Genomic DNA, 17,505 nt, shown 5'->3' on the forward strand with positions numbered 1-17,505 from the left:
TCCATCGACCATCCCTATAACTCCAGGCCGAGGGCAGGGGAGGGAAGAAACCGCGTAGCAGGTAGAATGCCCACGCTAAGCTCCTACACACTCTAGCTTCCTTTTGCCCTAAAAGACAGAGTAGAGCAGGGAGCCAGCAAACACTTGTCTAGTTGGCCACCTAGAAAAGATGTGCCCTGGGGCTTAGGAGTGATACTATCACGGAAAAGAGGAGAAAGATCAGCCCCAACTTTCTCCTGCTGAGCCTTCTCCATGCAGAGAAAATCTAAAAAATGATCAGATTCCTGTTTCTAGTCACCACCCTTATTCTATTAAGTCTTTGTCTAACTTCTAGTAAGAAGGTGGAAACACGAGGACAGACACTGGAATGGGTGGCCTCCTCTAGGAAAAAGCAGCCGAAAAGGTCACCTGCTTTGGACACAGAAGTGGCTTCCCAAGTTTACTTTACAAGAAGCAAATGTCTTGGGCTAGTGCTTCCAAAATAAATCTGTGAATCCTCTTCTGAATTCGAGTTAGAAGCGACCTGATGCCAGTATTGGCATTAATGCCAACCCCTGAGAAAGATCTTGGGGAAACCCAGCAGACATAAGATGGCAAGAGCTAAAAACATAAATACTTAAGTTTATTTCACTTCTGAACATACTTCAAATGTAGTTCCAAGCTGCCACATGGTGACCAACGTTTTAGCCTTAAATAAAACTCCTCAGATTAAAATATAAATGAATGTATATGTGTGTGCATAATATACATATGATAAAAATATATGGATAGGCAATAAGAATCTCATGAACGTGCAATGAGGAGACTAGATGTAACACCAAAGTAAGTCATAATTTTTATAAATCATTAAAAAATGAACTTAGGTGCTCTTATTGTCTTCCCTCTCACAGATAGTATTTTTTTTGTCTGACAGATTCCCTAAGAGTCTTAACAGTACTCACTAGATACATGATGTAAAATATACTTTTAGAGGTAAGGGAGCTTAGGGGCTTAGAGGCCTTTTAGGTCTAGCTTATTTTAGAGGTGGAAATGACAGTGACTGAGCCATACGGAGTGCAGGTAACTCAGGCCGATGACAAAATGTGCAGGATTATTAGCTCTGGAGCTCTGCATGCCAGTCTTGTCTCTGTCACTTATTGTGACCTTTGTTAAAACACATACATTAGTTCTTCATTTCCTCATCTTAAAAATGGGAGGGCTCAACTATGCATACCTTAACATATATGCAATCAGAAAAACATATACACGTATGTGTTCTAGAAGCAATATTAAGTGTCTTTCTTTATGGGAGAAGAGCCTCTTTAAAAGGTGCTTCTCAACAGTGTAGCACAGAGAAGACAAGTAGTGACTGTGTCATCTTACTACGCTGATATCAGGACAGTGACTGCAATGGGGCATGTGGGGGGGACTTGATAATATGGGTGAATGTAGTAACCACAATGTTTTTCATGTGAAACCTTCATAAAAGTGTCTATCAGTGATACCCTAAAAAAAAAGGTGCTTCTCTCCTGTTAATGCGTGATTTCTGCTCCACAATTGTAATATTTGAATATTTAACTTCTTCAAAGTCTTCATTTTTTCCAACCTGAGATGGGCACCTGGCCTCCAGGTGGCACGTGTTCCTCAGTCTCAGGATCCACACCGACACGTTTTTGCTGAAGGTCTGTTCTGCCTCATGCGGCAGATTGCCACTTATCCCCCAGTATCTATTCACCCGGTTTCCTAGATAATAAAGTCCCCAGTTTTTAGCTGGGCACATTTTTTTAGCTGGGAGTAAAACTACATCTCTGTACCTCAGGGCCCTAGTTGTGGCCACGTGAGGACATGACTGCCAATAAGATGAAAACGAACATATGCATGTCACCTTCCAGCCAACACCCTCTGAGCTGCTGGCAGGCACCTTCCCTGCCCCTCTTCTCTCTTCCTCCCCAGGGCTGCTCTCCCGCTGGCTGGGAAGCGGATATAACACTGCGGGAACTCCAGCAGCCTTCCAGGACCACGAGGAGATGCTGGGAGCAGAAGCCAGGAGTGATGAAACAGCCAGGGGAGGAGGTGCTTGAATTCCTTACGTCTGGGACCTGGGATGTCAAGGGGCCCCTGGACTGCTCTCCCTGTGCTTCTTCTATGTGAGACAGAAATAAACGTCTCTCTTCTTTAAGCCATGGTTATTTTGATTGTTTCCCGTTGCCCACGGCTGAATCTAATCCTGAGATTCCTGAGATTGAGATTCATTATTAAAAACAGAACTAATTATTCAAGTGGCAAAAGACAAATACCATTAGCATACTTCCTGTTCACGGATGATACTGTTACTGCTTCAGTTCTAGTAAAGTGAGCAATTCTCTTGTTTTTATGGGATAATGATGTATAATATTCTTTTCCATGAAGAATTTTCCAGCAAGGGGCTAGAGCTGGTTGTCTGTGGGTAACCTGAAATCTACCCACCTCAACAGCAGCAAAGCTCAGCAACCTGCAACTTCCAAGGATCTCAAAAGCCACGACCCAGAACAATGTGCACAAATTGGAACCTATGTAAATGGCTTTATTTCATATAAGAGCAAACCCAGTACTTGCTGTAGATACCGGAAATATTAACTCTTGCACATACTAAGGTCGAACAAGCCTCCAGGACTACAGCTGTCACCTGGAGGGATGAGTGTGTGTGCAGCCTGGCCTGACAGTTACAGCCTTTAAAACGGCAGCGCTGAAAAACGAGAAGCCTAGTCGGCCTTCAGGAAGGGAATCAAAGCCTTCAAATCAAAGCAACATCTCTTTACCTCATCGACACTTCGGCAACGTAAGCTGAGCGAACGCCGGTGATGCCGGGACCCTTCCTCCAGCAGAGCCAACCCATGGGGCTGCCTGCTCAACTCTCAAGGGCACCTTGGGATTTTTACTGGACTTGTGTTACATATTCTCAGGTTGCTGCAAAGTAATGTCCTTTTTTACAGCAGGGAAGAGGATTTATTTACAGCGGTATGGATGCAGCTGTAACTACACCCTTGGGTCCCAGAGCTTGTTTCTCCATTATAAGATAGCAAGAAAACAAAGGCTCTTTCTCACCATCTTTTACAGTCAAATTATTTTAACACAGCTGAATCTAAAGGAGAAAGAGACACAAAGGCCCTTTGAATACAAACAGTATGCCTTCAACCTAGAATGCCTGCATGACAAAGAGAATTCTGAAGAAGGGTAGGACTCTGTCACCATGAAGCATAATATCAAAAATAACATGAATGCTTAGGCAATGAATCATCAGGACAAGCAATGGATTCGATTTCAAACAGTTTCCTCCTCATGGGCGAGCATGACCCCTTCAGAAGTTCTTTTTGAAAACACTCCCCCCTTTGCTAACATGTTCTGAAGATGCCTGGCCCGTACCTAACTGTGAGAACACAGTGCGATCGAAAAACAGTATCACTAGGTGAGCTGTCACTCAACCAGATGATGGACGGGTCAATATTCAAAACTGGCACATGCCGCGTGCTCAGCATGGAAGTTAGGAGTGTTAAAACGCTAACAAGTGTTCCCAGAGCCATGTGCTCTGAATGGCAGAACTTGTACACTAGCAACCACAAATGAGTTATCTGTCACCCAGGTTAGAAAAATACACACAATTAAAGAAAAAAATTCCCACCCCTTCCACTCTAAGGCATCCTGGTAAACTCAAAGAATCACCTGATTTTAACACTTCTGTTCAGTTATACAGCAAACCACCTCAGGGATGTTCCTGGTGCACTACTGTAGGTAAACGTCAGAAAAATAAAATTCCTAACAAGAGAGCAAGAATCAAGGTAATGAAATCTGTATTAAATATTTATAATTCTTACCATTTTTGTACTCTATCGATTTAAGCTTGCTTTCACCCCCTAAAACTGGATCTTCCTTCCAGTTTACTGTCTTTTATAAAATGTGGAAATTGTTCAGTTTATTCACAGTACATTCGTTCACTGTTCTTTTTCGGGTCTATAAATTTCCTTTTGAGAGAAGAAGAGCCTACTTCTCAGCTGGCTGAACAAAAATGAGATGTCAAGAAACTAAACAGTGCCTTTTTGCTAAAGCGCCCTGTTTTGTCATGCTGTGCTCGACCGCAGTGCGAACAGTGCTCCATCTGCAAGGGACACCCGCCGGTGGTAACCCTGCTGCATGGGACACTGAGGGCGTGATTCCCTCCTGCCTGGGTTTGCTGAGAAGTTATGGAATTACACTGCCGAGAAAAGGCAGCGGCCGTTTCGGATGGAAGGGTGCTGGCAAAATCGTTCAGGGGTCTTGGTGGGGAGCTGGGAATGATCAAAGCTCCTGACCCTCAAGGACTTGCTGAATTTCCACCTCTACAGTGAAGCTCTCCAGCCAGGACCACCTCCGACCACAGCCTCCTCCCCTGAGTCAGGACAGAACAGCCCTGGGGAGGCTGACTTTCAGGCCTGCATGTGTCCACTTCCCAGTCCAGATGGACATTTCCCAGGGATAGTGCCCACGTCTGGAATTCCTCTGGGTTCAAACAGTACCACCTGGCACTGAGTGTCATGGCATAAGAATCTGCTGACAGACTAAATTCAACTACCATTTCCCTATTACTTTGCTTTGTTGAAAATGAAACACATTGCTGTTGATCAGTGCAGACAGATTTTTTCAAGGGAATCACTTATCAGCAAACTATGTTATTAACGTGATTTCTAATGCTCAGGATTTTGACATCTTTTAAAGACATGGACACAGAGGTTCTAATCATACCGTGTGGTTGTGTCATTCACAATAAAAGAACAAAAAGGAAATGATTAGTTAAACTGCAGATTAGATAAACTTATTTAAAATTCTTATATATATCCTAGGTTGAAGGAAAAAGGAACGGTTTTCATGGGATCAGATTTTGAAGATTATGTTTCTGATACAGATCAGATTTCTACCCACCACTGTAGACAGGGATGGATAAAGGCTATACAGAGGGAACACAGATTTGTTTTTGTCTTTCAGCAAAATAGGACCCCATATCCTTCACCGTCAACCCCTCAACCCAACTCAAGATGCTCCAGGTCTTAAGTACCTCACACAAAGGACAAATAGCCCTCGTGGCTTATTCAGCCACGTGTTTCTTTGACCACCTCTGTCTCCGTCCTTGGCTTGGTCCAGCTTACACTGGCTGTGCTGACCAACTACGCAGGGTAACCTGGGCTCTATGATTTGCTTCGAAACGATAATGTGCCTCCCCGAGTGAAAGAAGGAATGACAAACAGCCCCAGGGATCTTTATAGAATATTTATAGAATATTCTACAAATAGAATATATAAGGGCTCTTTAAAAATCACACACATAATGAACATAAAGTAGAGTAGAAAATGGCATTACCCTTAAGTGACTGAAAACAACAATGGAGTATCTCTTTTTCAAAATGTTCTGGTTTCTACTATGCACCGTTGGGAGGTGTGCATTCATGCACCAGTCCCTCTCCAGAGCCTGCTTTACAATGGGGGGGTGGGGTGGGGGGTCAGGGCTGGCACCGCCCCTGGCAGCCTAAATAAAAAAGTGGGAGCATTGGTCTCACACCTCACGTCAAAGCTCTGCTGTGTACACTTGACTCTAAACCACTGCGAAATGGATTTTCAGTGAATGTAAGTCTATGGTGTTGGGACAGTCCATTCCAGAGGTGCTTTTACACAATGAAAGAATTCTGTTTTAATAACTCAGTGCAATATGCATGGTGTGCATAATCAATAGATAGAAAACCTACGAGCATTACACGTGGAGGCTATATGCTGCACACAGGCATATTGCTGTTTTCTGCAACAGGTAAACAAGGGGCAATGCATTAAGATCTATAAAACCAGTGTGTTCTGTTCAGTTCCATCTCTTCAAATACTTACACAAATCTTCTTAATTTTCTGCTATTCCAGCAGCACAAATAAAAGGCTAGAAGCATTGGGTAGTTAATGTCAGGGGACTTTTCTCTGTGGAGAACCAGGTATAGGGGGGTTCAGCGAGCTGTCCACCGACAGAGGCAACAGGCATTACCTGAGCAGGTTTCTCCAGGTGTAACCTGGGAATTTCGGGCTGCTATGTATGTGGCCGAGAGAATTCTACTCCACACAAGCACCTGATCAGCTGTAAAGTTTTACCTTTTCATTTATGAACTGAAACAATACCTATTAGGCGGCTAACTGGTTTCTCTATGAATCACCTGTACAGAATATTATTATTATCAGAATAGAAAAGAAAAGCTACTTGATAGGAGAGCTGTCCTCCCTGAGAAGAACTGCTTCCCAATAAGAAGCTGTCTCCCTGTTAGCTACGGTCATTGCAGGTGCCCCTTTTCCCCCCACAGTGCAAAGCTGACTGCATGCAGGGGTGCTGATTATGGGAGATAGGGAACAGCCACTGGGCACCGCTCGGCATCCCTGGCATTACTGATGCGAGAGGCAGCGATACACATGCACCTGCCCTGGGGATGCTTCAGCACGGAGCAGACATAAGCCCTGAGGAGGCTGAATGTTACGGCTGATAGGGACAAATTTTCTACCCATGGAGAAAAGGATAAACAGGAAAGAATGACAGCCTAAGGTGATTTTAACACTCTAATGCAGGACTAGGGTGAATTAATGAACCGGGTGAGCATGACCAGGATTATAGCCCTACCAGACATCTCTCCAGAAGACGGCTCACCTTGGAAATGAAAGCACCAGTGTGCCAGAACAGGTGTGGAACACTACACGTCTGTTACATTTATTTCTAATATTGATTGAAAAAAACTGCTTATATGTTATGAGCCAGACACTTAATACATATCATCTCATGTAATCCAACAGAAATCCTGCAAAATAGATACTATTTCTGTTTTACAGCTGAAAAAATTGAGGCAGAAAAGTTAAACGACTTGCCCAACAAGGATATACACATTTCGAGCCTGTCTGAGCTTCGTGACAGTAGGTGTGTGCATACCGAGAACATTCTGATTTAATACACACTATGTATATAGACCGGGGGTCAGCACGCCTTTTCTTGGAGGGCCAAAAAAGAAGTATTTTAGGCTTTGTGGGCCAGTAGGTCTCTGTTGCACCCACCCGGTTCAAGCATGAGAGCAGCCGCAGACCTCCTGTAAACAAATGAGCACGGCTCTTCTCCAAGAAAACCCGGGGTCAGTTTGCTGGCTCCTGGTACAGGGGTTGGCTCACTACAGCCCCGGATCATATCCAGCCCGCCATCGGTTTTTGGAAACAAAGCTCTATGTATTTATGACTGAGATCTATCCCATCCCCTAGACTATTTTCAGACAGGTGGAAGGTAATTCCCTGAGTGAAAATAATGCCCTCGTCTGACAGAGACATTCTCGGCAGCACCCAGTTCTCTTTGTTCAACTTCCTTCACAAACACGGTTCGGAATCCTCATCTGTGATCTGTGTGGGCCCGCCCTCCAGGTTGGGAAGCCCTGATAAACACCCGGTGCCCGGCAGGTGACCTCTCATTGCCATGGAGCAGACACATCCTGCTTCTTCAGGCAGTAAATGAATCTGTTTCTGGGAGACTCAGGATTTTTTGGGGGAGCTGTAAAAAACAGAGGCTCTTACCCTGAAAGGATGGTGAGCAGAGACTGAGCCTGCGATGCCATGACAATTAACTAGTTCAGTCATTCATTCTAATATTTCATGGAGTGCCCACTCTGCGCCAGGCAGAGAGACATGTGAACGTCAGACTGGAAAGACTAACGCACAGCCCCGGAGTGAACACTTCATGTAGAGCAGATCTGCTGTTATTATGACCTAGCAAGGCCTGAGCTAGAACACAACCCACTTTGAAGCAAGCAGACAAAGTGTGTTGCTTTGACAGCCGCTGCGGTAAGGCCCCCAGACAAGACCCCTGGTTTCCGCCAAGCGTGGCAGCTCTGGGGAGCTGAACCTGCAAAGTCCAGGTGGGCAGGGCCAGCCAGGCCTGCCTCAGGGCCCAGAAACAGCAGGAACTCCAGAAATATCTGCGTTACTGTGGATTACCTCTGCGGCTCCTGACCAGCTGCGGTGGGAACGACCCAGCCTGGAGGTCGGGTTTCTCACTCTCACAACATCAAGATCAAATGCTTCGTACCTGGACTGTCTGGTAATCGGAAGCATCGATTCCCTTCACGGTCACCTCTCGGAAGACTCTCGGCTCCAGCTCCTCTTTGGTAAGATCACAGTGATAGATGATACCTAGGAGGAAGCATAAGGCTTAGCTTCGTCCGCCTACTCTCGACAGCGGCAGGGACCACAAAGCCCCAGTGGACGCTGTTAACAGCAGGACGGGAGCAGTCTCTGCCTGCGTGCGGAGTGCCACGGACCCTACGCTCTTCATCGCCACCACAGGCAACCTTCCTCTCCACGACTGCAATTGGTGTAGATCCTAGAAGATTCCAATGCACTCCGTGGTAAAAAACCAAACTGTCAAAACTTAACAGTCTTCCCAGCCAGTTGCTTAGGACTGCAGGTCAGAGAAGCTGGGAAACTTCATATAAGGCCTTTTTTACCTAAGAGGTGATTAAGCCGGAAAACGATTTGCCCAAAGTCAAGAGCCAGCCAGGGGTCTCTTGATGGTGGCTCTGGGGCTCCTGCTACCCGAACCCACCCTCGTGCAGACAGCCATCGGGGCCCACCGGTGATCCAGGAGCCATTTTAGAGGTGCATTTCCAATTTTAATTACCCCAGTAATCATGTACAATACAAACTGAGGAATATACACCAAGAATTCCAGCTTATTTTAACCACTCTTTCAAACCCATTTCCTGAAGTAATGCTACTACACCCCAACATTTAAGAACTAAGTCAAAGACCCAGAAAGATGAGTCAGTGCGGTTTGAACACAACACAGCTGTGGTTTGTGAAACAGTTAATCGTCTAGAGCAGCTGGTGCGGAAACAGCCCTCTGACATAATACTTTACATGGACGCTGTCAGGAACACAGAAATTCATTTAGTGACCCCAACCCTCGCTAGAGCACCAGAAACCAGATGGCACTCCCACAGGGTACGTTCCCATCGACTGATCACGTATTAAAACGGTGGCTTGCTTGCTTCTCAGCTCCTCTCTGTATAAACTTTGCTGACAGTTGAGAAACAATACTCTGCCCTCATCTGGCAGAGTCATCCGTTTAGATCTGTTAGTAGCATGACTGCTAATTCCCATGAATTCGTTAGCCCCAGTCTCATGGTTACAGAAAAATTATTTTTCCGGTATTATAATAGCAGTATGGTTGACATTGACAGTGGAGAGATAGGTGACATGTCTCAAGTATTGGCTTTCTTAATTGAAGTTATACTTGGGTATTTGTTCAAATGTCTCCCTATATGTAAGGTACACTTCCCAACTGCATTCTGTCTTGTGCAGAAGGGGCACCTTGGAGGAGGCAGGGTTAAACCTGGAGGGACCAGTGCTTAATCTGTTTGATCAATACTTGCTGTTTGCGGAGCCACCTGGGTTAGCCCGGGTTAGTCTGTCGCACATCATAATGTGAATTCCTATAATCTAATGAAGCTTTGTGTCCTGATCTGGCTTTGGAAGTACAAGGAAGGGGGCGTTTGGAGAGAACATCCTGAAATCATGAACCAGAAAGGACTGGTTAAGTGATCTTTAGGTGATGTCTCTGAAATAAATCTCAAAGTTTAAGGGTGAAAGAAGAATTACAGAAGTCCTATAAGGCCAGAGGAGGTGTCCAGACTTGGAGAGATGGGTCTCCTGGTGAGAACAATGGTTTAACAAGGCTTTTCTAGCAATAGGAGGGAGGCAGGGACGATCAGTATGGATCCTCCTGTTATATTCCGAAATAAATGTAAGGGGGTAAAAACAATGGGAGTTAGGAGAAAGGGGTAACTTGGAGAAACTACAGAAGAAGAGTAAGTGGGATCTGAACAGTTAGATTATAAAGAGAAGGCCAGAGAACTTTGTAAAAGATGACTCATGGAGCTACTGTTTTATCTGACTAAAAGGAGGCTTTGAATGTTATTAAAAGAAAAACAAACAAAAACCAAAGTAAATCTCTTAGAAAACTTTTGCACGCCTTGGTATTTACCCAAAGGAGCTGTGCCTGGGATGGCTGCACTGGCTCATTACAACATGCAGGTCTGTCTGCAGCTAACCCCAGACAGCCCTTGGGTGTTCCATGAATACAGAATTAATCAGCTCAACCGCTAAGTGATTTGGGCCACAGGGAGTAGGCACACCAAGCTCCCACCTGCCCTGCCTGCCCATTGTCTCCCGAGTGTGACTCAAAGCGCCAAAGTCCTAAATGGCTTGGGCTCAAGGTGCATCTTCACTAGGTGCGTCCATGGGGAGCAGAGTCAGCCAGCACCCCAGGCGCACCGACGTCCACAGTAGCTGCAGCTGAGTTATCTTTGGCCCTGCAGCTCCACAGGATTCAGTCTCTCTGCTGTTTACTGCACGAGTGGAGAGCTAATCTTCAGAGACCAGGGCGAGCTGCTCTGCCAGCCGACATGTATGTGTACAGATGCGTGTGTACACACACTGACGACTCTTGCTCTCAAGAAAGACATCTAGTTTGGTTATCCAATGACCATCAGACGTGTGGACCAGAAGGCTCGAGTCTGGAGTCTTGCTCTTGGTTTTAGATATCAAATTGCATTAAGGAAGAAAAAAGAGCAAGACGGGGGCCAAATGAATACGAAAAGACAAAGGAGAAGAAAGCACTACAGTCACAGATGAAAGCTTGTTCAGAAGCTGCTCGGTGGCACAGAACGCAGGACACGCTTCCCTTTCCAGACTCCACGGCTAGTGTTTCATTGCCCGGCACAGAAGCCGTCAGTCTACACTGGGATGGTGAGCCCGTCTCCCCAGGTAATCATGAGTTGTCCCTGAAATAAATGGCCACATGGAGTCATTGAAGGAGGTTTACAGGCCTTTGGGGACTCAGGCTTTTATTAAAAGCAGGTGAGTCACCCCTATTCTGTTCTCCTCATTGCCCTTTATTCACCTCCACTGTTTAAGCTGTGAGATTTTTCCCAAAGTAAAATTTCTGGAACTAGTGTAAGTTGAGGAAACAAATTGTGGGCCCCACAGCAGTGGGATGAGAATGGCTCTCTGGAGGAAACTGATTTTTCTTGGTTCCTGTCCACTGGCTGCCACTGTACCCCAAGTCCCAAGGGAGGAGCAGGGGGCACAGGACAAGAACCCTGAGGTAGGGTTCTGACCTGTCAGTTCCGACTCCTGGCCCTGGGCATGGCCTCCATGTCCTTCCTGGCCCCCGAGGTCCCCTGGAGGTCCTCCTGGAAAGGGGAGCTTGCCAGGTGTCCCAGGCACACTGTCAGTCCTGCCTACAGAGCATTCCTCTCTTGGTTTTAATAACCCTGACAGCAGCCTGTCACAACGATAAGATTCCTTATAGATTTCCTGCTCTGTGGCTCTGAGCCATGTGCCCAAAAAGTGGATGAGGCATCGCTGTCATCTGGCCAAACCCCAGGACGGGGATGGAGCCATTCAGCACCTGCCTAGCTGCCCCCACATTTGTTCTCTTTGCCAAGGGCCAGACTACTGCAGTGACACCAGGCAGGACAAGACGGGCCACGGAGGAGCCGGCAGAATGAACCAGGAAGGTGCAGGCGGTGTTTTGGCCTGACTGCATTTAGGATAGGGTCTCGCTCGGTCAATGGCACACTGCCGACGGAGCCAGGCTCCGGGGGCAAATCGGAGTATGTGGACGGCCCTGGCTGCAACGAAGCGGTACAGCCAAGCAGAAAAGCAGGGAAAACCAAAATAAAGCAAAGTGAGTATAACCAGCTTAAAAAGAAAATTATTTGGAGGGAAACTGACCCGTGAAACAGAGAGTCACAATTGATAAGGGTTCTTACTAGAACCAAGTAACAATTTTTTTCCAATGCGATATTAAGATCATACTTTTAGAATTATACTTTATTCAGTCTAAGGGCAGAATTTATTCTGTTTGCTTTAGAAATCAGGGTTTTCATGTTGGATGTGACTAGAGACTTTTGTTTTAAGCCTTTAGTTATATGCACTGCGTGTGTCCTGGTACACGCAGACCAAACGCTCAGTCAAAGGCTATATTTGTTTATACTAATTTTTGAAATAAACCCTGAACACAGTTGGTCTTGTCCCCAGAACAGAGACCCAGGATATAAGGTTAACGAGAGTGGAATTTTAGGGGTTCACATTTCCCTTTGCTCTGAGTTTCTTACTGTTTTATTCCCTTTAAGTCATTTTGGCTGTAGATAGCACATATGATTTTCAATAACAGCATTATTATTATATTTTCATTTCCCAAGAGAAACTCACACATTACTCTGATTTTTAAACTCACCAACACTGGTGAAAAGACTCTCACCTGGAGATAAAAAGGAAGTAAACTGATAGAAGATCTCGGTGTCCTTCTTCTGACCGCTGTAGCCCACGACGCTGCCGACCTCGAGTGGGAAGGTCTTGAGGAGGGCGCCAGTGGCCAGGTCGTGGAGCTGCAGGACGTTCTTCACGTCGTGGAGGTAGCATAACACCAGGAAGCTCGACCTGACGCAAGCTACCCATTCTGGAAGAATGAGGTCAGACAAACGGGACGGGGTTTTGAACAGCGTAAAGCACACCTCACTGAGCAATCGTTCTTGAGCCGATCATCGTGCTCTGCAGCAACGAGGCCTACAGAGTGGTTATTATAATTGGTTTTCATCATCGGTCTAGTTTCCAGCATATTCCCTTAATAAATGATTGTTACTGTCACATCCAGAGGAAACAAAATATCCTCCACCTTGGGCCAGGGGCTTCCGATGACATAATGTGTGTCCTAATAATGACCCCACTTACCTATTTTGTGCCCCACATCAAGCTACAGAAGACATGAGAAGCAAAACAACAAAAAGAAGCCATATTCCATGTCAGGGTTGTTTATTTGACAAAAATGCACTAAGCTCTTGGTACGAGCACCTTGCAAGGTGCTGGAGGGACAAGCAGGAGACTGATGTCACTTCTGCCCTTAAGATAAAAGCATAGAAAAATATAAGTTGTAACGTGTAAAACAAAGGTAAGTGTGGTTGGCCAGGATCCCGAAGCAAGTGAGAGCCCTTTAGCAAACGCCGAACTGTGTGTGGGGTTCGCGGGCTGGATGGGGGTGCCTGGGGTGGTGTCAGGGACGGGACGGCTCTGGGGGACAAGGTGGTGGGGAGACTCTAGGGATGAAGGCCGGCGCTGGGGACAAGCAGAGAGAGATGAATGAGACCCAGCAGCAGAAAGGAAGGAAGGAAGGAGAAGGGCAAAGAGAAGAGCCAGAGATCCATTTTCAAGGAGAAAAAAGTCATTCGGTGGCGGCCTGACAGTGGGACGGGGGTTTGGTGAGCCGGGCGGTGGGGCGCTTAGCTCTCAGCTCTCAGCCAGGAGCTATCACTTGGACCTGAGGGGGACATAAATGAACATGACAGCAATGCAGGATGCGGAGAACGGAGGTGTGGGAGGCCGGGAAGAACACTGCTGTGCGCAGCCCGTCAGCCCACACCCCGCTGGGCAGTGTGTGGGGAGGAAGGAAAGGAATGACAGGCCCAAGAAGAACCTCCAGGACGTGGCGACTGGGGTGCAGAGAGGCAGCCGAGAAAGGAGGGTCCCGAGGACAGGGCTGCACCGTCAGCAACGGAGCCGTTGGGGGCACAGCTGGGTGAGTGCAGGGGAGCGAGGCCACAGGAGGGGAGAACAGGAGGGCAGGCGCAGCACAGTCCCGTCTGGGATAAGGTCAGCCTGCAGCAAGGACGGCAGAGGGCAGAGCTGCAGCCAGGCATGGGGGCGAGGACAGGCTGCAGGGCGCAGCTCTGACCCCGGAAGGCAAGCCCTGCTTGGGGTTCATGGTGCGGGGTGCCTGCCAGCTGCTTATTTTCATAATGCAACAAACCAGTAGTTCACGCTTACTGTCAATTCACACTTATCAGCATCAATTATCAATACGAACAAGACAATGACCAGAGGGAACTCAGGGTCATCAGGGGCCGCAGCCTGGCTGGGCTGCTCACGCTGCCACAGAGCTCTTCCTCCAGTGGGGAAATCAAGAACGCTTACATCTGAAGGTAATCTGCTCATTCGCCAATATCATTTTCTTTTTAAAGAGCCTCAATCAAGCAACATATTTTATGTGGCCTTCATGTTTTAAGAAAGTGTGGGGAAAAGTGAAGCACATTACTTCTGTCAAAGAATAATCGATCTGTGCCAACTACGAGCACTTCAGAATTACAGAGGGAAGGACAGAGTGACTTGCACGCTGTCATTAATAAAAGCTTTGACTTTATAACTGTGCTTCGTGACTCATCTCTAGTTTTTATGCTCAGTGGGGTATTCTGTGCTAACGATAGTAAATTCAACTATGCTTCTCTCTGAATTGATGAGCTCCAGTGAATCCTGAAGGTTTCCCCTTTCCAGTCTAAAGGCATTAAAACCTTTCAGAAGGAAGGTTATAAAAATATATCACGCCCCCCACCCCCTACGATCTCTGAGCATCAATTTGCATTTCATTAGACCCTTGAGTGAAATAGGATGTCACCTTAAGGCATAGTTAAAACGCTCCTGTTGGGCTTTAAAAGTCAGAACACTCACATGCCTTGGGAAATATTTACATTTCGGACAGCTCCCTACCCAAGACTCACTGTTCCCAACTGGCTTGCACTGAAAACCCAACACCCAGGGCATTTTGCAGGAAGCCCCACTTGGACCCAGCAATGCCTGAGGTCATTCGTGTGGCACTCGGGATGCACTTCGTGGGGCTGCTACCACCCTCGCGGGGCACTTTCTGTCTCAGTTTGGACAGAAGCCACCAGGCTACCCAAGTCGCTGTGACCAGGTTCCGCACATGAAGATGTTAAAGGATACGGCGGAAAACCTGTTCGTTGATTTGTGGACCCTGCATCCAAATATAAGTGAGGTCAGAGAGCGGATGGAAGGTTCTGAGGAGACAGGCGAAGGGATTTCGTGGGTGAGGGCTGTAAGTCCCCGACCCCATGTGGGGCAGCCATCCTCACGGGGCCAGAGCGCCGGTGCCTCGTCCAAGCCTGGAGGCTGAAGGGTCTGTGGGTGCGACACCCAGAAGGCAGGAGGGCTCACTCGGAGGGCCGGCCTGGTGAAGCGTCGGGGTTGGGCTGCAGCCCCAGAGCTGCAGATGTGGGGGTCTGCAGGGAAGAGCAGGTAGGGTGTCGTCTTGGGCCCCATCCGATCAAACTGCCCAGAGGGGAGTGGGGAGCACAGCCAGATGCCAGGGGCTGAGGAGACTCTCGTGCATATGCCCAGAGCAGCGCCTCCTCCAGGGGCAAGGGCCGAGCAGGAGCACTGTCGGGAGAGTCAGCCCTGGTCATTGGCCCACCTTCCCCTCCCCTCCCAGCTTTACTGGGCCAGGCGCAGAGCGCACCATCCCAGGGGCCAAGAAAGTGCCCTCACCTTTTCCAGATAGAAACCTGGATCTGCCCAAAGCACAGGTTAGGACTCCCTGAGACAGTGCCACTCGGCAGATCTCAGAAGCAATTGTTTTCCTAATTATACACCTCACACCCTCACGTTTTGGGCTGGCTCTAGATTTTATCCCCATTTAACCCATCAGCAGACGTTCATCTCCAAGGAGTACACTCTTCATTGGCTTGAACTGGACCCTCCTTTCATGTAAAGAAACATAGCAAAAGTAGTGAGCTCTGTTGAATAAATCCAGCTTTCAGACAATAAGTAATTTCTGAAGCAGCATATCATTTTTGGGAAACAGTTGCCCTGCCTCAGATAAAGCAGTTTTTGGAAAATCACAGAGAAGATGAATAAGGGGAATGAGGGGCACACCTGACATGGAGGGGAGGCTCCAAGATGCCTTGCAGCTCAGGGCGCACAGCAGCCAGTCACTGGATTCCAATTAAACCTGACAAAAGTCTATTTTCTTTTCTAGCTGGAGGACTGGACACCCACTCTAAGATCTGGAATGGGCACAATACCAACAGCCCAAAGTTATTCAAAAGCTAAAAGCTAAGGATTCTGAATTCAAATGGTTTAAAAAAATTAAATGTTCATGATTATTATCAGACAATAACCAACCAAGGGTGGCTGATACACACTTTTTCAAAAGCAGTACTTTTGAAAGTCAGGATTCATACCTTCACGGTGTTCATGACGGCCCTGCACAGCAGGGCCAACTGCAAACGTGTCATATAGTAAATGCTCGGTTGCCTATTTTGACGCTTAGTTCCCCACGATTGGAGGCTGAGGGACTGGCCACCAGAGCATGAGAGATGCACCAGTTTGCAGGTGTCGCCACCCAGAACCGAGTGCAGCGGCAGGGGACCTTACCTAAGACGTCCTTCTCGTGCTCGGGGACCAGCACCTTCCACCTGGCCTCCTCGGGGTCCGTGAAGTCGATGTTGATCAGGCGGTAGTTGGGAGAATGGCGGTTGGTCTTGAACGTGAACATGGTCCCCTCGTTGGTCACGTAGTCATATTCTCCTTCAAAGTTGTCGATCAGTTTCACCCACTTGAGGATTCCTGGGGAGACCAAGCACCCTGTCACTCTCCGGGTGTAAGAGGGGGTGTGTGCAGGGGGTGCCTTCTCTGTGCACAGGACGCACAGCAGACACAGCATCCAGAAGCCTGAGACTTGACTGAGAACAAGGACGGGCGCAGTGAATTTTAAGGTTCTTAGAAAATGCAATGGTATGTTTTCCCGAAAAGCCTGACAGCAAAGGGGTGTGAAGCCCACCACCCCCAGGCGATCTGGCAAATACCCTCCCACCTGGGCGCACCTCAGGTCTGAGTGCACCTCCCTGCCGCCTGGAAACGTCTGGAAGGTGACAGGAGGGCCACTGCCAGCACCAAGTTGGGAAGGCCTGACAGGCTAACGTGCAGCCTGCCACCCCTGGTGTCCAGGGTGAGAGCGTGCGTCTGTAGCACCTGCCCCCTGCCGGGCCCTCCCATGGCCACTGTCTGTGCCCGCTTGGCAGCTGCCCCATTCCTCCTTGAATGACGCCCAGATTCCTTTCCATGGTCTCCACGGTCCTCGCCCGCAGAGCCAACCTCAGCTTGTCCTCACTGGCCTCACCCCGACCTCCAGCGGCCCTGCTTCTGGCAGGTTCCTGAGGACCTGCTTCGGGACCTCGTACAGGCTGTGTCCTCTCCAAGGGCCAGGCCCCTCTTAGCACGCACGTCACATCATTCTTTACAGCATTTCTCTCAACGTGCGGACTTGGCTGCTTGCTTGTAATCTATCTGTCTTTCTAGCCGCTATTTAATCTCAGCACCCACAGAAGGGCAGGCACTTCAAAGGTGCAAAGCAAAACAGGTGTTGAGTGAAAAAAGGAACTTTCCAGTCCTTTAGTCCTAAGAACTAGTCTGGAAATGGTCAGCACTGAAAAAAACCTTAAATTGTGTTCTCTAGCATGACTTCAGTGGCTCACTAAATGCCACTTACAATATTAAAAACCCCCGAAGTCCCACTGGGAAGATATCTGCCTCCTAACATATGGAATAGATGTTCAGAGAAACATTTCAAAAGTTTTATAAACAAAACAGCTCTGTGACTCCTCAACTACTG

The 17,505-nt window shown here is 47.6% G+C and overlaps 1 protein-coding gene across 2 annotated transcripts in view; it reads right to left on the bottom strand.

Annotated features, from left to right (window-relative positions):
• PREP (prolyl endopeptidase) overlaps positions 1 to 17,505 on the bottom strand; it is a 109,412-nt gene that overhangs the window by 30,307 nt on the left and 61,600 nt on the right. For both annotated transcript variants that reach the window (XM_057489454.1, XM_036902866.2), the window contains exons 8-10: positions 16,269 to 16,460; positions 12,310 to 12,507; positions 8,071 to 8,174 (exon numbers count right to left, since the gene is read on the bottom strand). In XM_057489454.1, the coding sequence (XP_057345437.1) occupies positions 8,071 to 8,174; positions 12,310 to 12,507; positions 16,269 to 16,460 (494 nt within the window). The remainder of the gene's footprint in view (positions 1 to 8,070; positions 8,175 to 12,309; positions 12,508 to 16,268; positions 16,461 to 17,505) is intronic.

This window comes from Manis pentadactyla, chromosome 12 (genome assembly GCF_030020395.1).
Source record: "Manis pentadactyla isolate mManPen7 chromosome 12, mManPen7.hap1, whole genome shotgun sequence".
In the NCBI taxonomy this organism is placed as follows: Eukaryota; Metazoa; Chordata; class Mammalia; order Pholidota; family Manidae; genus Manis; species Manis pentadactyla.